The sequence below is a fragment of the Dipodomys spectabilis genome, unplaced genomic scaffold (assembly GCF_019054845.1).
Source record: "Dipodomys spectabilis isolate Male_0828 unplaced genomic scaffold, ASM1905484v1 ptg000073l, whole genome shotgun sequence".
Lineage (NCBI taxonomy): Eukaryota > Metazoa > Chordata > Mammalia > Rodentia > Heteromyidae > Dipodomys > Dipodomys spectabilis.
The window spans coordinates 4291228-4316486 of NW_024870750.1; the positions used below are offsets into that span (position 1 = coordinate 4291228).

The window sequence follows — 25259 nt, forward strand, 5'->3', positions numbered from 1 at the left end:
TTTTCTAACTTTATCTGCATAAGTGCAGACAAATGTTACTTTTTCCTGTGCCTATTTTCTGATGTGATATAATAGTTAAATAAGAGCAATCTTCAGTAGAAGTTGCTCAGTGCACAATAAACGTTGCATGATTCCTGTGTCCTCCTTTGATCATTGCTGGCATTTGTGGTTAGTTCTAATCGAACCATTTAGATTTCTCAACATGTATTAGGGAGTGCTATCATTTCTTGAGTCAAGAAAGTAGGCTGTGTTACTATTCTCCAGGAATAATATCAAAACTGACCAGGTCATGTCAACTCTTCCAGACCAGAATTCATTTTTAAAACAAAAAGAAGAACCAATATAAGAGAATCTGTAAAGGTGAGATGTTCTGGTTCATTAGGTAGAGTCATGGGCCTATTTTTAATCAGAATTGGTTAGGAAAAAGAAGAGGTGACTTAAGACCACATGTCATAGTCCATGATGTTGAATGTTTTCAGAGTTTAAAGACTTTGTTCTTTCTCTTTTTTCCATGTAGAATTCTATTCTAGGTATTAGGGAATTCCAAATAGAAATCTAGAACCTACTCCCACAGATCTGACAGTTTTATAATAAGAAGGAAATGAATCATTAGGAAGATCTGAGGCTTCCACAGGAATGAACGAAAAATAATACATCTCACAGATTATGTATTTGTGTATTTGTCTTTTGGGGTGTACAGTGAAGTGCTGAGGAATGTGGTCAGGGAAGATTTTCTGAAGGAAGTGAGCTGTCATCAGAGGGTGAGACCAGAGTGGATCGTGTCAATGGCCATGTCAGTCATCTCTAGATAGTAAAACCTCAGTCATTCCAACAGCAAAGGCTCATTTCATGCTAGTTCTTCTCAACTACTGTAGGTCAGCAGTGATGTTCTTTGTCATCTTTTGTCTAAGAGGAAAGCCAGGCTAATAGACTTCAGGCGTATGCTTGTAAATAGCATGTCACTTGTGATCACATTTCATTGCCATACTTGAGATCACACAAGGTAAAAGAGGTACCATCCTTCTATAGGGATTGCCACCCTAAGTGACATGCCAAGCCTGAGGTCACGGAGTTGGGTGGAGGACACATAGTCCTCTCCCAGGGAGGGGCAGTGAGTCATCTGCTGTCATGACTGTCAAGGACAGTAATGGGGCTGGGAAGGTGGCTCAGTGGTTGAGTGCTAGCTTCACGTGCATGAGGCTCTAGGTTCGATTCTTTAGTATCACATACACAGAAAAAAACAGAGGAGGGTGCTATGGCTCAAGTGGTAGAGCACTAGCCGTGAGCTGAAGAGCTCAGGGACAGCACCCAGGCTGAGAGTTCAAGCTCCACGACTGGAAAAAAAAAAAAAGAAGAATAGTAATGATACATTTACAAGCTTGGTTTTATTTTCCACTTGAAGCACTTTAAAACAAAGTCAGCCTAAGGATATAGGTGTTGCCTCTAGCTGAGTACATGTCTGGTCATGGAACCAGGGGTCAGAGCTAGTATCCTATACATCCCATATCCACCACAGTCCTTTCAGTCATATCTGTCAGTCTCCTGAAATGGGATCTAGCAGGAGCCTGTGTAGTGGCAGCCCCATATGCATTCTGAAGACAGCTCATTGTTCTACATTCAGAAGGGAGAAAATTCCACTCTCTTTGCCTTATTGATGTCTCTATTCTGTGTGAAAATTGCCTACAGCTGTTAGTTGTTAAAAAACCAATGCCAAACCAGAACTTTAAGCCAAAACCATTGGAAAACAAATTATCTTGAGGTTTGTATCTGTCCTGGTGAGTGATGATGGATTTTTGTCTACTTCTGACTTCAGGGACTTAGACCACAAATCCTTCTAGTTGCTGGAGGAGGCCTGGGATAAGAGAGGTGGGCTCAAAGCCATTAAGAGCTTCTGCTGTAGGTTCTCCTGAGCAGTCTCAAAAGCAACTGTGCTTGTGCCCTCCTGCAAAAGAGGGGATAGTGGCGCAGAGTACTTGGACTCTAGAGTCAGACAGTGCTTCTGGCTGCTAGCTCAGCCAGAAATTTTCCTCAAACAGAGTCTTTTTGAATTTGAATTTGTGCCTTTCCCTGTAAAATAGGAATCATGCCATCTTTCTAATAGAGTAGATGTGAAGATTAAAGAAAATAACTTCTTTAAAAAGGCTGGTACCTAACAAATGGACTACTCCCCCAGCCAAGTGCGGCAGGAGAGATAGGGTATAATCTGGGTCTTTTCAGAGGCACAGCACCCATTAACAAATATCTCAGGCTTTTCTTCCCTGAGAAGCTAACCTGCTCATGGTGAGTGAGCCCCTGTAGGTCCTGACTTGCAGGCCACTTTCCTCCTGCATCTGTTGGGAAGCACTCCATCAGAGCTGGTTGTTATAAGCTAGTTTTCCTTTTCATCAACTCACTCATATGCCATAAAAAAAAAAAGTGATACCAAATGTGTTTCTTTTAGAATTGCTTACTGCAACCTAATCATTTCATAAATAATGTAAGCCTGGAGAGGAGGTCAGCCATGTGAATCTTTAAAGAACATGACTGGTGAGGGGAACCTGGCCATCTAGTCAGCTCCTCATTACATGTAGGAGAAATAGAGATATCTCAATCTGAGGACCCTAGTGGTTTTTGGAGAGCCTTGACCTATACTCTGACTAATTTTTACACTGACAGCTTTATTGAGACATGATTCACATGCCATATAATTCATCTACATAACTTGTGCAACTCATTAGTTACTAGTGTATTCACAGAATTGTGAAACAATCACCAAAATCAGTTTATGGACATTCTCATTATCCTAAAATACAACTTTCATATCAGTGACTCCCTCACTCTCTATACATTCTCAGCCCTACCACCCTCTAGAAACTATTAATCTATTTTCTGACTCTGAAAATCTGCCTACACTGAATGGTTTATATAAATGGAATCAACACAATATACGGTCGTTTGTCCTAGCGTTTTTCCTTAACGTCATGTTTCCAATTCATCCACTACAGATGTATCAGTACTTCATTTCTTTTTCTTGTCCAATAACAATCCATTGTGTGGTTATGCCACGTTTCAATCCATTGGTCCCTGGTGAAAATTTGGAATTTTACCAGATTTTGGCTATAATGCAGCTTTAAGTAACTATATTCAAGTTTTTGTATATAAATACATTTTCACTTTTTGTTAATATATACCTAGAAGTAGAATTGCTAATCCTAAGACGATACTGTATTTAACTTTTGAGGAACTATCAAATGCTTGTTTTCTACCAGCCAAACAGGAGGGTTTTAGTTTCTCAACATCTTTACTATCATTTGTTCCTACAGACTTCTCCCCAGCTAATCAACCAGATACTTTTTTTTTTTTTGCCACTCCTGGGGCTTGAACTCAGGGCCTGGGCACTGTCCCTGAGCTGCTTTTGCTCAAGGCTAACACTTTACTACTTGAGCCACAGCACCACTTCTGGCCTTTTCTGTTTATGTGGTACTGAGGACCCAGGGCTTCTTGCATGCTATGCAAGCACTCTGTCACTAAGCCACATTCCCAGCCTTCAACCAGATACTTTAAAAAATATTCTACACATCCTAAGAGTAGCGCTTTACCACTTGAGCCACAGCTCCATTTCTAGCTTTTTATTTGTTTTATTTTTGTGGTTCATTGGAGATAGGAGTCTTATAGACATTCTTGCCTGGGCTGGTTTTGAGCCATGATCCTCAGATCTCACCTTTCTGAGTAGTAGAATAGCCATATATTTGATGTTCTTTAATCATCATTTCTTTTCTATTGTATTCTTCACCCCCGCCTCCTCCTTCTTACTCTGTCTTTCTCTTTGCCTCTGTCTTAGTCCAAATAAAGAGTATGACTAATCCAAAACTTATCATTGGCTCCTTAAAATAATATCCAGCTATATTCATCCCTTTTCTATAAGCATTTAAATGTCTTAGATTATCCCAACCAAGAGATTTACCCATGATAATGCTAGAAATTGTCCTTGATAAGTAACTTTTCCATTTCCATATTAACAATAGCAGATTCCCTTTGGGATAAACAAATGAATGTCATTTCAGATTGAGTGTGTATTAGTGCCTGTCCCAACTCTTGAGCTGATAAGACTCAATCTTTGATGAAATTTGAGCTGTAGGTCTAACAGAAAAGACAGGCAGCCATATCAAATGTGACTTAGTGCCACTCAACCAGTACATTTTGTTAGGCAAATGCCTTTATAACCTTTTTTCACAAGGGGTTTTACTAGAATATCATTTCTGTCCTCTCCTTTAACTTGTGACATGTTACTAATTTACTGCACATCATTTTCTCATTAATCTGCCTTCTAATCAAACTTCTAGTCTTCCATTTATTCGGCCAGTAGTTCTAGTGGTTTGGAGTAATATAGAGTGTTCTGCTGTCCTGGAAATGGAGTTGTGTGCAAAAATCCATTACTTATCATTAAAGCACTATTATACTGTTGAAAATTGTCAAAGAAAAGTACAAATCTCAGTGGAAAACTAATGATGTAGAAACCTACTCATTTGATAGGACAATATTTGTTTTCTCAAAATACAGTCATGAGTGCATATAATTGCTGTAGGCCAACTTTATTAAGTATCAAGCAATCAGTACAGCGTTTTTGAGAAATGAAGATAGTAGGAATGAGAATCAGATTTAAATGAATTCAGTCATTATGCCAAATAAGTTCATTTGGGGACTTATATCAATGAATCTCTTCTTTTTTCAGTAATTCCAAAATCATTTTGGTATGAAACAATACAGGAATTCAAGTCTGTCACAAGGGTTTACCACGGTAAATTTTTGTTCCTCTACTAGTCTTGAGAATTGTTAGCCCTTTTTATAGGCTATCAGCATAATTTCTTTTATTACTAGGCCTATTTTTAAGCGCTCTTTAATAATAAAGTTCTTCCATTAACACTAGAATCAATGGAGAGTTACATCAGGTTTTGTCTCTTTATTTTTAAACCTTGCCTTTAAGACTATGACTAAGAATAGAAAGTTTCTCACAGGAGCTATCCAGTTATCTGTCTCCAAGAAAGATGACAAAATTGGGAACCAGGAACACTTAATTTTAAACTGATAGACGAAAAATAAAACTGGTTGTAAAGATTCATGGTTTTAACCTATTGCTTCTTAATTGGAGTATAAATTAAAAGTGGTAATTAAGCAGAGGAAATCAGACTGTATATAGACTTCAAAGATTGATCTAGAATAATTTCAGTATACTCAGTTGTCTGGAAACAAAAAAAAATCAATCTAATGAAGAATTTATATTAAAATTGTTCTCTTTCTATGAGGTTTATTTTCACTTGATAAAGGTCAAAAGAAAATTCTGCACAACTAAAGGATACAATTAATTGGCAGTGAAGAAAAAATATTGAGTAGTTGTCTATAATTGACACTATAGTATTTTCAGACAAATCACCTTGATGAGTTCATAGAAAATGCTTGAAGCAGTCTAAAAATATGCAAAACATCACAGAAGGAAGGAATGTATACATGGGCTTCACTGTGTGCAATGCTAAAATTCCTATGTTATGAAAGTGAACTCCTACCAATACACAATTTAAAGGTGACAGAATGATATCAAACCCAGAGTTTGATCTAAATTACTTGGGTCTTAAGAATGACTGATGGTTTGTAAGACAGTGTGTATGTGTGTGCATGCACATATATATATGTATTTGCATGCATGTGTGTACTGGGCTTTGAGCTAGAACCTAGTACATGTTAGGTAACATTCTATCACTGAGCTATACCCCAGATTACTGGACTAATGTTGATAGAGTAGTTTTGCCGATATCTGTTGTGCTTTGAATAAAACATTGTGTTGCTTCTAAGAATCAAAGTAGGGTTGACATCAGATTTTCATCTCAATGGACATTACACATTGCTTTGTATTGGCTAAGATTCTGTTTGCTTAAAAACAATCAAATGCTCAAAATGGCTTTGTAAGTTTTGTTCTGGTCTTCTGATCCACTAAAGTTTAAAGCAAAGCCTTTTTTTTTAAAGTTTTAAATGTTTGCTTTTTAATCTTATTAAGATCATTCCAAGTCCTTTTCTATAAGCTATTAAGTTTAGATTTTGTCTGCAAGTTACATCCTTTGTTATCAGTCCAGTAATTGATTTAGGAATGTTTCTTGGAGACTCAAGAAGATGAAGTGAGTGGGGAGAGATGGGGAGGTATAGGAAAGAAACAAGAAAACCTTCTTTTAAAATAGAAATACTGCAAAAGCAATCCAAGTTAATAATGCCTTTGAGAAAATGGTTATGAATTCCCCAGTCCTGATAAATTCCATTAATATGAATTCTAAAGAGACCCTGAATGAGATGTACCTACTTAGCATTTGCTATAGCTTAAAATCTGATTATAGAACTTGGTTCTTAGGTCCCCCAGGTACAAATTATACAGACAGTATAGTGTACTGACTTGCCTTCTCTTCATATGGAATAATAGAGATATGGTTTAGGTAAACTTTTAAGTGTAATTCTGAAAATGTGTTTTCATGATAGCTAGAAAGATCTGTAGTTTGTGCAAACTACACATAGCATATATCTTGATCATCTGGGAATCATCTGAACACCATCATGGTCACATAAAACATATGTGGAATGGAGATAAATGTCCAATACATGGTATATTTCAGCTCTAAATTATCTTTGACTTTTTTTTTTTTTACCTGCTGTGTTTGGATTCCTCTGTACTCAGTGCTCCATTTCTAGAATTCCTTTGGAATCTCAGACTCTTAAGTGTTATAGGAACCAGTGACTGGCTACATCTTTTAGTTAACAATTTTCTGGCTCATAAATGAAGAACTGTTTTGTTTATTTTTTGTTGTTGTTGTTTTCCTGATCTCCCAAGAAGTTCCTTTTTTTCCCTTTCTTGTCCAGTTTTAAATTTATTAGAAATATACTAAAACTGCTAGCTATTTTATGATACACTGAAATCCTTAGCAACTACATTTAATCAAATGACTAAAAGCTAACTTAGGATAGCATGGGTTGTTTTCAGAAGAGGTCAGCATTTATTGGATTTAGAAGGAGTCAGAAAGTCCTTTGCCTTCTTTTCAAAAGTCACCTTGAGTTTATTCTTCTACAAATAAACTCATTATGTCAAATCTACTATGAATATGCAAATCTGCACTTCAGAGAGCCAAATGGCTCAGGTGTTATGCCTGGCATTTATTTCCATCCTCTTCAGGATTTCTGGGTCTTGGAACAGTACCTAGCCTTGCGTAGGTGATCAGTAAGTACTTGCATCCTAAGTACATGAGTGGATGGTTAGCTGGACCCTGGAGCATAATGCATGTGTGCACGTGTGTATGAACTGATGGTTGCTGAGTCTCCTAGTAGCTTTGTGAATCCCTCTCCAAGGTTTGTATTATGAATAATTTTCAAAGTACTGATGATAGGGTTGGGCATATCTCGACACCCTGCGTATACCACACCCATCTGCTGTCATCAATTTTTATCCATTCTTCGGATGAATGTTAGGTTACTATGGGAGCACCACATAGCTCACATGCAGGGCAGCAAAGATGACTTTTAAGAAATATTCTCTACTCTTAAAAGCCTCTACTGTCTCTTTAATGTGGTGAAGACATAACTGCACTGTGAGAAGAAACTTATTGTGCAAGATTGTCTTTTGACCCAATTAAAACATAGATGTGTCAAATGATATGTCAAGAAAGTCTACTGAGGGTGTGGGAAGGGCTTAGGCTGGAAAGAAGTAGTAATATCCTTGAGAAGGGAGTTATGAAGTCCATGACTTCATAAATTTTCATCAGGCTTTAAAGGTGTCTTATTCCTGTCACTTTACAGCTAGTGTCTCAGGAGCCAAAGCCTCTCTGTTTTACTAGGAAAACACTACTTTGTAATTCTATTAAACTTTGGCAACTAAAATTGTACTCGATTAAAGTTCTAAACTGAAATTTTGGTAGGCAGTGGCCATCCAGAAATGATTTAGAAGATGATTTAGAAGAGTTGTTTGTTTTAAATGACTGGGAAACTACTGGTGATTCAGCTTAAATTAAAAATTAAGGTTACTCTAATGAGTTTATAGTTGAATTCCCAAAAAAACTGATTAAGAAAACTGTAGGTTTAGCTGCAGGCTGTCTAGCAAACAAAATATAATTTGCTTTGCCTGTTATTAAGAGAAAGAAAGGAGATGGCATAAGGCATTACATTAGTAGTAAGAAGCTAAAAGTTATTAGTCAGCTTTTGCTTGTGGGATTTCTCATTTCTAATTTTTATATGTAGCACGAAAACATGTCTGTCAGACACAGAATATTACTGTGTAGGTGGTGGTGAGTCACTGTGGATTCTCTGTAGTAACTAAGACTGTTGGCAGAAGACTTCTAGGCGAGAAATCTTCAGGGTTTGTTGTGTGTTCTCATCCTTTTTGAGCTTAAGTGGTATGTTGTTTTCCATTTCTGGTCTTCCTGACTGGTTAGGTACAGGTAATAATTCACTAAATATATCTCTGTTTAAACTGACAAAAATCTTATCTAACATTCAGTTTGCTAACTACCACCATGAAAATAAAACACTGTTCTCAGGCTCGTTGTGGTTAAAATTTAAGGCAATTCATATTTCAGGATGGGATGGTCATTTCCTTTGGTGAGGCTAGATGTTCATTATCTTAATGAATTATTGCAGCCTAATGGCACATTTTCTTTTTTTATTTAATAGAAGTGTAATATTTTTTATTTTTATTTGGCTACCAAAGTATCGCCTTCAGTTTTCTAACTGCTTTTGTCTGGCTTTTGCCACTTGATGTGTGGTTTGATCATTTGTATTTGGGGATTTAACTTGTTTTTGGTGCTGTTGAGTTATGGGATGGGGAGAGGGAAGAAGACCCTGCTGATACTGGTCCAACTTTGAGGTCACCCAGAGGGTTTGAATCTGCGAGTGTTATGGGGAACTGCTGGGTGGGGTGAATCTAGGTGAACTGGGCGCATTTCTGTGGGCATATTTGAAGGAGGAAAACGAGACTTGTATGAGTAATAGGAGGTTTGAAAAATTCTCTGAGCACTCCACATAGATTCAGATGGATGGTTAGCTTGTCAAGGACTACTGAAAAAACAAAACAACAAAAAACAAACCCCCAAACATCAACACACAAAGCTGAGTCTTTGAGCAGTAGTATATCAAAGGGCTTGTTTTAGCTTTTCCTCCCTCCTCAGTTATTCTCCATTCTCCTCAGTATTGTTTATATATCTTTTTAACTTGTCTAAATATATATTTGTTTGCATGTGCTTAGCTTAATGTATTAGAAGCAGAATCCTAAATGAAGAGACGTCTCTGGTTAGCCATTGGCTAATTACTTATTGGCTCATTGAAATCTATTGATTTGATAGATTTTCACAGAATAAATGCTTTAGATATTGCTTTGGAGAATCTTTAAAAAAAATCTCATAGTTCAGTAACTAAAAGTCTCTGGAAAAGCTTTTTTGTTACAAAGCATTAACCTTTCCACTCATTCAAGACCCTTATTGTGTATTATTTCAAAAGTCCTTCCCTTGCTCTATCTAACACATCAACACATTTCCTTAGATTGATTTGTACTGTGCCAATTGTTTTCTGGCATATAGGTTTCTGTATAGTTAGCTACTTGTTTACAGTGTAGGACTGGTGAGATTTCTTTGTCTAGAATCTGTTAGATGTGAGGCTTAATAGTCTGCTTTGTTAGCGATGAAGCCTGGGGCTGCTGTTCCCACAGCTGGGCTTTCCTCTGAGATCCTTTCTTCTTAATACCTTTAGGAAATTATATGTAAGATACATGTTTTATACATATATAAAAGTGTAATATCTTCTTCAAGAAGGAAGTCTTTAGGATTTATCTGTTGGTTTTTGTTTTCCCTAAATTTGAGTCTCCTTGGCATGGCATGGTGCTGAGTGCAAAGATTTCTTCTTTTCTCACTTGCTGAAATCATTTTCCTTGAATTGACTTTCAAACCTATTCAGATAGCTGGGTATGTTGATGCACTTTTGTTATCCCAGCTATACAAGAGGCTGAAGTCAAGAGGATCAATGTTTCAGGTTAAACCAAGGGAAAAAACCCCATCCCAACAGGAAAAACAACAACAACAAACCTGAGCATAGTGATTGCTCCTGTCAACCCAGCTATGGCAAGAAACGTAAATAGTAGGATCATAGTCCAGGCTGGTTAGGATAAAAAGTGAGACTCTATGTCAAAAATAACCAGAGCAAAGCGGGCTAGAGGCATGACCCAAGTGGTAGAGCACTTGTCCAGTGTCATAAAAACAAAACAACAACCAAAAATGAAACACCTCTATGACAAAAGTTCTGTGGCTAAAGCAAGGAGCTTGCCTATCCATATCTGAGATCCAGAGTCAACCAGGGTGCTTCCTGGGTCTCAGCTAACCCTGCTTGTTTGTTCTTCTTGGTGGAAACTTGGGCTGTCAGGATATTCAGGAGCCAGGACACTTCTGTGGCACCACCACAAGGAAGACATCCAAACTCCAAACCCCACAGAGACAAGGAGGCTTTGAAGGCTTTCTTGTTAAATATTAATGTATTACTTAATTCAACTGTTAAATTATTAAATTAATTATTAAATGACCTTGAGGGGAACATTGCCTATCTTTGGGCCTTAGTGGAATACACATTATTTGAACTTACAGAACTTTTCCAAGAAGGGATGAAGGTGATCTGTGCTGTCAAAAACTACTCTAAAGGGGTACAATTTTTCTTTCCCTTTTTAACACACTTTTCTCTTGATCAGTTTCTCCTTTAAATGAACTCCTTAGTTTACCTGTAAACTTAAGGTTCATTTCCTTCCTGTGTACTCAGTGTTGTATTTTCTTTAACTTTGTTTCCCAGGGGCTCCAGCATTGATTTTTTTTTTTTAAAGTTTAACAGCTTTATGGAGGTATACTTTACAGGACATGGAGTCTTCCTGTTGTAGGTATACAGCCTGAGTTTTGGTAACTATATACAGGTGTGTGACTATCACCACCATAGTTTTGGAACATCCCTAGATCTTCCTATCCTCAGGCTCATTTGCAGCCATTTCTGCCCCTGCATACACTAATCTTTGTAACTCTGTAAGGTTTACTTTCGCCTTAAAAAATCACATTAAAGGATACTATTTAAGATATAGTGATCCTAACTGATGTACTTGTCATGACTGCCTCTTTCAGTATTTAAATTAATTAGCAAAGAAAAAAATCTCCTGAAACTGACAGTATTTTTAAAGCTTAAATAAACATGTCAGAATGATTTTTCAAATTAGTTTTGTATTTCCTTCTTAATTTTTTTCAATAACTATGCTTTATTTTTTTTAACCCAGAAATGTATGTACGTGACTCTTCTCTGGAAGATGAAATCAATCTAGTTGTTTTATAACTACAGAAATACTTTATGTTATCCAGGAATGAGGTGTGCCTGATGAACTATAGATTCAAATATGGGAGCTAAAAGCCGACCTATAAACAGCTTCCAGAAGAAACCCTAGAAACTCATGTCAAAAAACTACTTTTTTGACATGTTAGTTTTTTGACATGAGTTGCAGTGATTTCTTTTTTCTTTTTTTCTTTCTCTTCTTGTTTTCCTGTTTTGCCTTTTGTTTGCTTTTTGTAGTGCCAGGGATCAAAACGAGGGAACTATGCATGCTCGACAAATACTCTTTGATTAAATTACATCTTAAGTTCTTCAAAGATTTTTTTAAAGAAGACCTAGTCATTGAACTTTAGAAAAAATGTTGACAAGTTAGATTTAATAATTTTCTAAAAATCTGGTCTTTTTTATTCCTTTATCTTTAAGCTGGCAAAGGAGGACACAGAAATGGAGAGATAGAATGAACAAATGCATCAGTGGTACTCACTGGACACTATGTTGAAAATGAACTATGCAAATTATGGGCAGAAACAGGAAGGAAAAACTGGGAGGGGAGGAGGGAAGGGGTGACCTTGTCCAAAAAGAAATGTACCTGACTTATGTAACTGTAACCCCTCTGTATCTCACCTTTATAATAACAATAAAAAATAACAACTAAAAAATCTGACAATCAAAATACATTGCTAACCAAATGAAAAGGCAAGCCACAGGTCAGGAGATATATTCTCAGTACATGCCTCTGACCAAGGATGTACGTCCAGAATAAAGAACTTTAAAATAAAAATAAATGCAAAGACAGACAACTCCATAAAAATAGTCATACCTCAGAAAAAGAGCACATATGAACAAGCAGTGAACACAGATAAAAGTATATTCAAAATCATCATCAGGAAGAGGTGCTTCAGATAAACTAGGATAGCTGAAATTAAAAAGGCATGGCAGCAGGCAGTGAGAATGTGGCACAACTGGAAATGCCATACGTTGCTGACGGGAATGTGAAATGGTACCATCTATAGAATGCTGCAACTACTTCCAGCATGTGCTTTTGCCAGCTCAGAAATGGTATTCCCAAAATCTGCATAGTTCACTGTACATACTTCTTGCCTTAAAAAGGGGAAGAAAGCATTTATTATCACTGTATCTTATAGCATCCCTTCCCATTCTCTCAGCTTTCGCATCTTCCCTCCTAGCTTTGCTTTTTGTTTTCCTGTTGGTGTGGGCCTTCTGTGTCATAATATTTTGGGGATGGGTAATTAATGTAAAGATGATAAAAAAACCAAATGCATTCTAGGAACCAGAACAAAAAAGAGTGAGGTAAGCTAATAATAGAACTGTAGCCATATGATGAATCTGTAAAGCACAGAAATGTGTATCCGGAGAAAGTCAAAATGGGTTAACTTGGCGGGGAGTAATTGATGCCTTGGCAAAGCGTGTGTGTGAATCGTATTGCCCTCTTAGATACCATGCAAAGTCTCTTTGGAAAAGGATCTCATCGTGTGCAGAGTTTTAGAATTTGTGCTCAGGAGTGCTGGAAGGTACGTCTAGTGGGGAGGTAAGGCAGGCCAGCAGGTATTCCACACATATTGCTGTGGAATTTGGGCTTTCTCCTGAAAAGAAAAGGAACTGTTGAAGCCTTCTATCATCTTGTTTTCTAACTAGGTTATAAATGCCCTGAAATCAAAGTGTGCTATTCATCTTTGTACTCTTATAACGTCTGGCCCTGATCCTGGAATGGATGGAACAACGCGTGAAGTGGAATACTTAAGACTAGGATGGTCTCTTCAAGTCTTGCTTGCTTGATTCAACACTTTATTAAAACAGAACAAGTCGGAGCAAAGAGTCTTTAGGAAGGGACAAGTGAGGGTCTTACATCCTGGACATTGTATATAGGCACTCTTTAGATTAAATTATGTAATAATTATATAATAATTAAATTATGTAATAATTCTTGCACATAATTTAATCTGTGTCACCTTTCTTGCTCAGAAACCATAAGTGACGTTTGATTACTAGGAAGAGAAAGACCAAAGTTCAGAGTGACTGTTATACCTGCTGTTCACTGTCTCACGTGCTTCTTATCTATTTCCTGTTTCTCTGTAAGCTTGTGCTTCACTTGCTTGGAAAGCTTTCACTATCTCTTTTTTTTCCCATAAGTGGGCTCTCTGAACTGTTTACTCTTTTGTTGTCCCTCTGTTAGAAGGAGTATTTCATTTCTCATCTGCCTTTCTGTCTCCTGTGTCTATCACAATGCTTGTTGTTTTCTGTGTACTCAGCAAAAAATAAATTTTTGTTGCATGAATGAATCTGTGATGTAACTGTCAGGAACATATTATGATTTCTGTCTTCAGGTGATCATATGATCAAGAAGAACCGCACTTAGAACCCAGGGATGGCTGCCAACAAAACAGCCCTCTTGGGCTAACAGTCACTCAGCTAATGGATGCCATTTCATGCTTATATCTGTGACATTATTCTACCTGCCTGCTGGTCAATTAATAGATGAAAATGTTGTGGCTAAGAACATGAACTCTGTAACCAGACATTCTGGACTTAGGTTCCTCTTCTGCTGTCTACTAAGTTTGTTGCCTTGAGTATGGTACTGAATCAGAAAGGGCAGATTAATAATATTACCTCTTTGTAGGATAGTTGTAAGAATTAAATTAATCCATCTAAAGCATTCTAGTTACTATTAGGAACACAGAAATTGTTCATTATTTGCTAGTTCTTACTCTTACAAGGCTGCATTTCTCTCCAACTTTCATACTGTAATCCAAAATTATATCTAGACACTTTAAGATTTTTTAAAATTTTTATTGTAAAGATGCTGTACAGAGGGGACCTTACAGATTTTTAAATGTTTCTATTCTATGAACATTCTCTTCTTGCCTGAAACCATCTGCTTCCAAGTCTTAGCTGATCTGTGTTTTCTCAATTTAAAATTGTTCATTTCTACATCTCTGAAGAAGCAAAAATTAAGAGCAAAATTGAGTACTATTAATATATTTGACTGTGAAATTTTTAGTTTTAGGACCACACATTTCTTCACACCTCTGCTCATTTAGCAAAAGCTATGTTACAATGTAGTAAAGAACACACTATTAACAGCGTTGCTCTCACACACACATAAATGAAAAACCTTTTCCTCAAGCTAAGCAACACTTTATTGAGCTGATTAACTGAGCTGATTGTTGAGAAGTGATTTATGTCACCCTTACTTCCCCCGTTTTTCCGTATGTGAGACCATGTGTGACTTACAGGAAATTTAAAAAGGAAGAAAGGAAGGAAAATAATTACTTCACATTTATAATAATTGCATGCCAAAAATCATATTCTCTTGTAATGGAATTATCTATAAAAAATGCCTCATTCCTTCCCTGTTGTTTATTGTTGAAATTCTCAATAGAGTCATATGGTTAGGATATTAAGGTGTGTATGGTCATCCTTACACTTGCATGTGTTTTAGTAACATAGCTGTTTACTTTGTTCTTAAGAGAAAACAGCAACTGGTTTGTATTCAAATGATGAAAGAAATAACACTAGTACATTTGCCACCCTCCATCAGGTATACGTTTAGATGGTGTTGCTAACCCTTGCAAGAGAAATGATATGACATGGTCATCCTGGAGGCTTAAGGAGACTGAGAACTTCCTCTGGGGAAGCTAGCATGTATTAGGCTCTGGAGGGGTAGGTGTTAATGAGCTATGTCGGGCCGTAATAACTAGAAGGAAACCTGGCAAAGTAAGTTGGGTTATAAATGGAGGATCCCAAGAGGCAGACTGTGGAATGGAAAATTAATTTTAAAAAAATTAGAAGTAATGACATTTTCTGAACAAGTAGCTGGGAACAGCACAGATGCTCTGTTTTCAAGGCAGTGGCTCTAAAATGTGGTCTTCAGACCACATTTTTGGAAACAAAAGAAATGTACGTGCTTCCACTTCCTCTTCCCTGATCAGTCCTAAAAGCTGAGCAATCAATGACTTAAGAAGCTCTTCTGGCACTGGTGGCTCATGCCTATAATCCTCGCTAGTCAGGAGGCTGAGATCTGAGAATTGCAGTTGGAAGCCAGCTCAGGCAGGAAAGCCTGTGAGACTCTTACCTCCAATTAACTACCAAAAAAACTGGAAGTGGAGCTGTGGCTCAAAATGGTAGAGCACTAAACTTGAGTACGAAAGCTCAGGGACAGCACCTAGGCCTTGAGTTCAAGTCCAAGGACTGGTACAAAAAAAAAAGGAAGGAATGAAAAAAAGAGAAAGAAAGAAGGAAAGGAAGGAAGGAAGGGAGAGAGACACAGACACAGACACAGATACAGAGATACTTGTCCTTCTGGTGATTCTGATACTAGCTCAAGTTGAGAAAGACTGCTTTAAGAGAATTGTAGCCATATTGAATAGGAAGGATTGGGAAAACAAGAACAGTGGGAGGCTGTGTCAGAAGCCAAGGGAGAGGTTATTAGGGCCTAAGTGAGTTAGGGTGGATCCACTGGGAATGAAGCAAAGGCAAAATCATGAGGTCTTTCAAGGAAGATGTAATAGTGCTTGATGACTTATGGTGGTAGGAATCCAGGATCTGAAGCCAATCTACTCTGTCTGCATGTCCACGAGTATGGTAGGACTGTTGAAATGCACAAACTCATGGGGTATGGGGTGAGGAGGAATAGCAAAATTATACTCCTCAGGGATTGAAACCTAATTATGTCTTGATTTATAGCTTTTATATCTTAGCCACACCCACTGATTTACCACTCTCAGCTAGATAACTTTCCCTGTAGGAAAGAAAATGTACCTGATGTTCAATACCAATTACAACCTTGAGTATGGATTGAGTTATTAAATGCCAAGAACTTTTCTCTAAGCACTTTTCATTCACTCTCACACTGTTGATATTCATTAGTTATGAATACCTTTTTTATTATGAAAATACTGTACAGAGGGGTTACAATTACATGGGTAAGATAATGAGTACATTTCTGATCAAGCATTGTAGACTTCTCCTTTGTTTCCCCTTCCCATCCCTTTGTATTCCCCCTCCATCTCCCCTCACCAAAGTTGTAAAGTTCGTTTTTCGACATAACGACTTGTACATCTCATTGTTGCAATGGGTCCTCCTGTATCCCTGTTTTAACAATTTGTTTTTTCCCTTCCCCTCCATATATACCGATATCATATATAGTGAAAGCAGGGGTTATACCATGGGGGAGGGACATACAAGGCAACAAAGATATAATCTTATAAATATGTTAGAAACAATCGCATGAAAGATCTCTCTCTCTTTTTTTTTTTTTTTTGTCGGTCGTGGGGCTTGAGCTTTAGGCCTGGGAGTTGTCCCTCAGCAATTCAGCTCAAGGCTCGTGCTCTACCACTCCGATGAATACCTTTAAATTGCCTTCTGTTAGTGTCTGATCTAAGCTGTACACCATTATAAATTTAATGTCTCTAAATACTGATGTAACTAGCTATGTGTCTGGACTTTGAAGTCATATCTTTGCTTATTTAGTAGGTATGTGGTCATGGGCAAGAGAGTTACCAAATCTTCAGCCTAAATCCCTTAACTAGGTTTTAAGGAGGATTATTATTACAATGAGTATCCAGTGAGTAGACCTCTTAAGGTCACCGAGAGAAAGAACTAAATGAGAAAATGCCTGCACATAAAGTACTTCGGAAATATTAGGAGCTATAATTTGACAAGGACAATGCCATACTCTTACTCAAAACTTCATTGACTCACCTTGATGTAAGAGACATTTAAGGCTTTCTACAAAGTGGTAATGCTCCACATGCCAAACCTTCACGTAATAAGGTTTTGCATAACCTGGTCTTTGGCAATTATCTGCTAGTGTACTAATCAGTTACCCCAGCATGGCCTTTATTTCTGTTTCTATGTTAGTCAGCTTTTTGTCACTATAACAAAATACCTAAGACAATTAGGAACAAACAAAGGTTTGTGTTTGGCTCATAATTTTGGGAATTACAATTCACGATTAATTAGCTCCTTTGTTTTAGGACCTGTGATGAGGTAGCATATCATTGCCAGACCCTGTAACAGAACAAAAACACCTGATAGCCAGGAAGCAAAATCAAAACTATGGAAGTTACACTCTTCCCCATCATGTCCAAATCCCCTAGGGACCAGCCTGAGAATCATTTTAATATGATTAATTTTGATCTCTTATGGTATGAGAGCCTTTACTGCTTAGTAGATCCAACACAGCCATTGACACCTACTTGGGATGATTCTGGCCAAGATGAATCTGGGTCCAATTTCCCACAGTCTTTGTGCTTTGTCTATCTTCCTTGTACTCCGTGCCTGGCTCCGTGCCAGTGTGTTGTCTTAATGGTAATAGCACAAACATAGTTTTGATCTTTTTCAAGTTCATTAAATATGTGTTTTTGTCCTTGGATGATGATGAAATTCTTCATAAGAATAATTTTAATCTATGAAGTACTAATTATTTTCTTTTCTTCTCAGGATGAACTTGACCTCACAGATAAACATAGGGAAGCCATGTTTGCACTTCCAGCTGAGAAAAAGTGGCAAATATACTGTAGCAAGAAAAAGGTAAGAAAGTCAGTATAATTATATTTAACAGAGAAACTGTGTTTTGGGTTTTTTTTTTTAATTTCCTTTTCCCTCCAACTCACCATCAGAACTTGGACAACTCTTTATGATATAAAAACCAGATTAAATATGTCATGGTGTGGTCTTGGCTTTACATGGGTCAGAGTGCTAGCTCCTTGAATATTGTTTCTATCAACACACCATTGGGCTCCTTTGCCCCTGTAATGGTTATTCATAATCATGTGTGACTGAGACTCAAATGAAGACTGGCTTACATGAGACAGGAAGGCCTTCCTGTTACTTAACTGGTCAGGATGAGTGTTAAGATTTCCAGCCTGGGGTGACCATCTTCTAGCCACTTGACATTTCACTATCTCTGAGGTATGGTCTTATCCTCATGGTTTTATCTCTGGCCATTTCACATTCCAAACTAAGGATAGAGAAAAGGTACAGACATTCCTGTACCCACTTTTAGGGACACATATCAGGAGTTTTATACCTCCCATCACCTCATATACCATTCTTAGGTGTGTGATTACACCTTGCTTCAATAAACAGTCTTTACAGTGGTAAGGTGCTCACTACTTAAAAGCTAGGTTTATTACCTTAAAAGATGGAAAAGAATGGACTTTGGAGGCAGCAGAACTGCTGAATGCTTACTTCCGAGTGTCGATGGCACGAAGGCATTGTTCTGTGGACTGCATCTCATGAAGTAAAGTTCACTCTGCCATCTCTTAAAGCCTGTGGCAGAATTTTAGGCCATTCCTATATGCATTTTATTTTACTTTTATTTTTTATTTACTAATTCTGCCCATGGCCACCTTTCTTTCTGTTTCAATAGATACTTGAAACAAACTGAGCAAATAAGTAGGAAAGACAGAGCTAGCACCCAAGAGAAATGCTACCTCTTTAGGGAAATAGTGACAATTCAGATTCTTCTTACAACCACTAGTATCTTTGAGAACCTTCTGTTGGGCAACCATTACAGAGTTTGAGACCTTCCTTTGCCCACACAGAAGAGTCTTAGCACCTCTTTGTTGTGTGTGTCACGGGTATGACATCCTACCTCTTTGTTGTGTGTATCACTGGTATGACATCCTCCAGGATCAACTTCCATGGTGCCATAAAGTCCCTCCCTGTCATTGAGCCTGTATGTGTCCCTCCCCTGTTCAACACAAGGCCTCTAGTATGAGGTACCATGTCTTACTTGGTCATCTTTGCACCTCGAGTGTCTGGTACTTTGAAGACTGGACTTCTGAAGTGTTATACCTATATACTGTCAAAAAATTTAAAACATGCATAATTTTTCCCCTGAGCAGTTATAGTTAGTAAAACTACATCTCAGATTTGGTGCTACTGGCTTTTGCTAGAGGATGATGGCTAAGCTGCCATCAGATGGGCCCAAACATATAATATAGGGAAAAGAACATACAAATAAAAAGCATCAAGTCCTGTCCTTGATGGTGTTATATGGTCTTTGGAAGCAAAAGATTTTTCATACCGCCATTTTAAAGGCCTGCCACTGGGATTGAGAAAGAAAAATCTTCTAATGCTGTGTACATGAAGGACATTGTTTTGGTTCATCCTAGTATCACAGTTTCCTCAAAATTAGGAAATAGTGCAAAGTAGGGATTGAGAACATGCACTGAAGGAAGGGAAAAGGCAGGGAAATGGGGGCAGCTTGCAAAGGGGAAAGTTTCCTTCTTTCCCAGATTTTATTACACTCTTGACAGCAATTGAAAGTTAATCATGGAAACTACTGCTCCTTACATTAGAGAAGGCAAGCCCTGGAGGATAGCAATGACCTCGGGCTCACAGCTGCTGCTCGTTTTTCAATTTCCAGGCCTATCAGATCCCCTCCCAAGCCCCATCTGAAGTGTACATGATGTGCTCAGCGTGTCGTGGGAGGATGGATGTGGATGTGGCCACTGGCTGCAGAATCCCGCAGCATGACAGATGGCCCTTCTTGCTAGTAACCTGGCCAGATTTTACAGATAGCAAGGAATGCAGTGTTTGCTAGCTTTCCCTCCAGCAGCATGGATTCTTTATGTGTCTTAGCAATGGCATAGCTGAGTGGGAAAACCAGGTCAGTTCTTTGGGGAGTCCCATGGGCTTATATATCTGCCTCACTTTAAAATCCTCAATTAAGAATTTTTCTGGATTATAATTTCTCAGGCAGTTAAAACAATGCTATATCTATGGTCTGAAACTGAACTCTAGATACTGCCATAAATCAAGAAATATGAAGAGAAAGAGTTAAAAAAATCTTACTAGCAAAAGGATATGGTGTTTACTTCTTCAGATAATGAGATGTCTCTCGGAATGGAGGTCAATGTTGGCCATCCTTGATCCTAAGAACAGATTATTTTCCTTGGAACATATTTGTATAGCTTTTTCAGATCAGGCTTATCACCATCAAGCCAAACCACATCCATTTCTCAGGCTGAGGGAGAGCTACACCCATGGCTCTTGAAAAATCCCCATTTTTCAAGATTAGAACCCAGGGCATCACATACATTCTCCCACATAGTGAAGCCATAGAGTCAAAGGCCCACAGATGCCAACAGAAACAGACCACAGGAGATGGTGAAAAACGGGCTCTATGTATAAAAGTGAACAGAAGTGGAAGCAAACAAGACTGAGCCCTGAGCACAAAGCCAAGCTTTGCTCAGCCAACTGCTTGTTTCCCATCCAACAGCGATTTGAGTCCCAGCAGTGGCTATCTGCTTATCACTCTGTGTTCATTTAGGAAACTTCTCTATCTAAGTCACTGGTTGACAATTTATTTCCAGAGCCAAATGAAAGCAGCACAAGTATTTCTGGGGCCACAGTGATCGAAAAGAAATGAATTGTAATTTGGCCTAATTGAGTAATCTGGAAGAGAGTCAGAGATGAATGTTGTGGCCTTGTTGAAAGTCCAAACAAATGTCTAACAGTTATGGGGCTGGTTAGTTAGCCCTAGCTTGTCACAGATAGCAATCCATTGTCAATTTTTTTAACTCTTATGAACAGTCCAAAAAAGGTCCTGTTGGTGGGGCTGTGGGGTATTTTCAAATAGGAAATGTTTGTGGTTCTTATCTTTAAAGGTAATTCCCTTTTTAGTTCCAATCACAACATACTCTTTTGTTTAAATGAGGTTTTTCCCAGTTTCCAGCCAGAAACTGCATCTGTTAACAATCTTTTGGATTTTAAACTGAAGCTTTTTAAACAATGAACCATTTGACCACGAAAGGCATCTGGCCATGTTGTATTTGCTTATTGTTAACATGATTTTTAAATCCTGGGAAAAGTAAGGAGTAGGTCTTCAGAGAGGTAAAAGTAAAGTAGTACATACACTGTGTTTTTGGTGACAGCAATTGCAGAAAGAAATCTTTAATTGCTGTTCCTTTGTTACTTAACCAATCCTTTAAGTATCCAGAAATGCTTTTACGCCTTTCTCTGGATTACAGAGGAATAGGATGGGGCTATAGATGCTGTCAGCAACAATGACATCAGATGTTAGAGGCAAAGATCAAGATTTGACACTATGCCTTGCTTTTTTCCTCTCTTATTACTAATCTCTAAAGTTGAGGCTCTTAAGTAAATAACGTTAGGCTCCTCATGTTACAGTTCTATATGTTTGAGGGCTACTTTGGGAAAGGTGAATTTTTACTTTCATCCTGAGAATGTGTTTGATTCTAGCTTTAATCAAATCATTCAAGAATCTTATCTATCCTGGCTGCAGGTCAGCTGTTGTGATTTCTTCTGCAAAGTGCTCATGTGGTGTAAGGTACATTTAGAAGGTCCCTAGGGAAAGTGACTCATATTTTTTATTTGCTCCTTTTATTTGGCTTGTATATCCTAATTGGATCAACTCCCCACACCTTCCCACAAGAAGGAGTTCTCCTTTTATCACACAGACAAGTAGATAAAAGTTGTATTGGGAAACAGTTTATTCAGCTCCTGGAGAGTTGGGGTCCACCTGTGATGATAAAGTGATGTCACCGCTTAGAGAAGCCTTCTAGTGGTTGGAATAATTAATTGCCTATCTCTTGAAGGTGGTGAAGTTAGATTTGGAGCTCATGGGGTTGGGAGGGGGTAGGGGAGAGACAGTACTAGTAAACGATGGAAGAACAAAGCAGGAGGTTTGATGCCTTCTGGGAAAGCCTTTCATGACTTTATTTTATTTTTGGTGGTATAATGAGTGCCGGGAACAAGTGATTTGATCAAAACAAGATTTAGAGAAACACATGCTAAAGTCATGAATTTAAACACAAAAGGAGTCATCCATTTCCTACTCATCTGTCAAACAAACATCTGGGAAACAAGGCTAGAGATGAGACAGACATTAGTTCTCTAGTCATTCCAGTGTCCTGATGAGAAGCTGCCATGGGTGGACAGAGGTGGGGATGGGGGAAAGGGGGAGCTAGATTTTGGTGAATGAGCCAGTAAAGGGAGAAAATAGACTTTACTTTGTTTTCTTTGTTTGTTTGTTTAGTGATGCTGTGCTGGGGCTCAAACCCAGGGCTTCATGGGTATTAGGCAAACACTTTAAGTCACATCTCCAGCCTTATTTCTAGACTTCTTTAAAAACACCAGTTTGGTTTCCTGCTATTGAATTACCAACCTGATGATGGGTAAAATTGGTATTTGTGTTCATGGCAGAAGCAGCTATGATTAGAAATGAAATTGCCAAGCCAGGCATGGTAATACATGCCTATAATCCCAGTGACTCTAGAGGCAGAAGCAGGATGATCATCTTTAGTTCAAGGCCAACCCAGCCAAAGGCAGTAAGATTGTATCTCAAAAACAAAATAAAACAAAAGAATTGGGGACATGGCTCAAGTGCTATGAGACATTGGGTTCAATCCTCAGTACTGCGGGTGGGGTGGGGGGAAGGAGTAAAAGGAAGAGGAAAAGAGATTTGCCTTTCCTTCCCCCTCTGACTGTCTAAAGAAGACGTGAGAGAAATATAGCCCATCACAAGCATCTTTAGATTCTGCAGATTCCCACACTCCCTGTTCTCTGTCTCTGTATTTCCTGGCATTGAGAGATGAGGCTTTATATATAATCCCTAATGGAAGCAATAAGAAGTAACAAGTTCCAGGTATCTGGTGTCCCACTCAATGAAGTGATACAATTGATAAAAAGAAAGTGGTGTGAATGTTTTCTCTAGGAAGACTTTCTCCTAAATTCTGAGGATGATTCAACAAGTAAAGTCTTAATTTCCTAGAGTGAGTGGTTCTGGTAGGAGAAGCACATAAAGTGATCGTCGAGTTGTTGTCATAGGCACCACAGCAGGAGCAGCAGACAGATTCTGGAGCACGGAGGAATGGATGACCCACCATTGGGGTGGGATTGAACTGACTCTTCCCACCACTTCCACAACTGTCAATCATGCTAGGCAGCTATGCCATGCTTTCATCCTGTTGTCTAGAAACTACCCCCTCCCCCCCCTTCAACATTCAAGCAATGCTCATATATACTGTACCCTTTCCCTCTTGTTTTGTGTTTTGTTTTTATCCCTTTTACTGTTGCTTCAACAATCTCCAACTGTTGACCTTATTTGATTATTACTAAACACAGTTCACAAGATTTATTAGGAAATCTATAAGGGGCAAAGCTTTTGGAAAATTCCAGTGCTATAAAAGATGGACACCAGATTTTAGATTTGACATAAAATACTGTTGTTCATTCAGTGGTTTTCTGCCTCTGATGGTCCTTAAACCAGAGGTGTATTCCAAAACAGTAAGTCGTTCTTGCTCATTTATGTGTCTCCTTCTGTAATCCCTTGGTTTAATATACCAATTTTGAGTATGCTTTTCATTCATACCAATACTGCCATTCCAGCTATCTCTCATCTCTGCCTTGTAGAATCTGTGATAATGCTGAGCTCTGGTTAGTGAAAAATATGCACAGCATCATTAAAGAAGAAGCAGTCAGTGAATGTGCCCATGATGAACCAAAACATATCTATCTTGTCCTCCTTGCTTGTGCTAGGAGAAATGAATTAAATCTAACCTATTGTGGGCAACTTTTGGAGACCTCTGTTGGAATATTATTTTTTGGTTCTATGGAGTCTTCCTTTGGGATAGACTACAGTAGTCTATAGAATAGAATAGAATCCCAGTATATAATCACATAATGTATATGTGATACTATACCGAAGTGCGTGCTGGACCTCATTGACAGATTTCAGAACCTGAGCATGTCACTTAATCTGTCTGATTTCTCTTTTTCCTTCCATGAAATTAGATCAATTCCATAGAGCGTTGTGAAAATTAAGATAATAATTAGTTATCAAAGAATGTGGGGCTACTCTCAATGGTCAATAATAATGATGGCCACCATGTACCTAACAATAGTGGTAACTGTTTTCCTCAGAAGAGAAGTGAGAATTTCCCTACTGTTATTTTAGAGGGAGAGGTTATGTATAAATAAGAGACAAAAAAATCCTTATTATTCACTCTAGAAATAGGTTAAAAAAAAAAAAAGATCAGTTTGTGGTAAAAAAAAAAAAAAAAAAAAAACCAGGGCAGTGATAAGTAAAGTCTATTAGCTTCTGAGCTGGGCCTAAAACGTGATTTCAGGTGCATCCTCAATTTTTGCCTGGAAAGTGAGGCCCAGAAAAAGTCAAACTTCACTTCCTCTCAGTCATGTAACTTAGAGTTTCAGTGCTCTGCTGACCAGATCTGGGCCATGGAGTAGCTCACTTTGTTGGGGTTTGCCTCGGTAGCAACTGTCAGTATTAACAGAAGTCAAGCCTGGAAAGTAGGCATGTATACCCGGTCATGGCATTTTTAAAATAACATTAAAATTCTTGTACTATCTGCAGTATTTCAGTGAGAAGCAGTGAATACCTTTGGTCTTGAAGTAAGGGGACCAACAAGTACTTTTAAATGAGAACCTTGCTACTACAATTGTTTGAAGTGGGGATAAAATCCCTTCATAAAATATAGCAGGAATAGGTTCCATTATGCTTGGTAATTTTCACAAATATGTAACTTACGAGGTTAAAGTGAGCCAATTTATAAGTGCTCTGTTCTGCCACAGAATTTGTTCAAAACTGCAGCATATAATTCAAGAGTGCATTGGAGCTGAATCATGTCTGAAGTTAACAAAACATTGTTGGGGAGATAATAAAAGAATGTTTCACCAGAGTTGCAAATGCCATTGTTGTTATAACTCTTAAACCTAATCACCAGAGCAGACACTCTGGACTTCTTTCAACTCGTGTTCTCTGAAATTACCAAAAAAAGAAAATTGATAAACTTCTAATAACTTTCCACACCAGTCACAGGATAAACTGTTGGTTTAAACCAGTTGGTTATTTAATTTTTTTGTCATGAAAATTTCAAATGACAAATATACTGTGGGAC

General features: G+C 38.0%; 1 protein-coding gene across 1 annotated transcript in view; it reads left to right on the forward strand.

The window, feature by feature from the left end:
• Daam1 (dishevelled associated activator of morphogenesis 1) overlaps positions 1–25259 on the forward strand; it is a 168954-nt gene that overhangs the window by 68425 nt on the left and 75270 nt on the right. The window contains exon 3 of the mRNA XM_042682536.1: positions 17812–17901. Within this exon, the coding sequence (XP_042538470.1) occupies positions 17812–17901 (90 nt within the window). The remainder of the gene's footprint in view (positions 1–17811; positions 17902–25259) is intronic.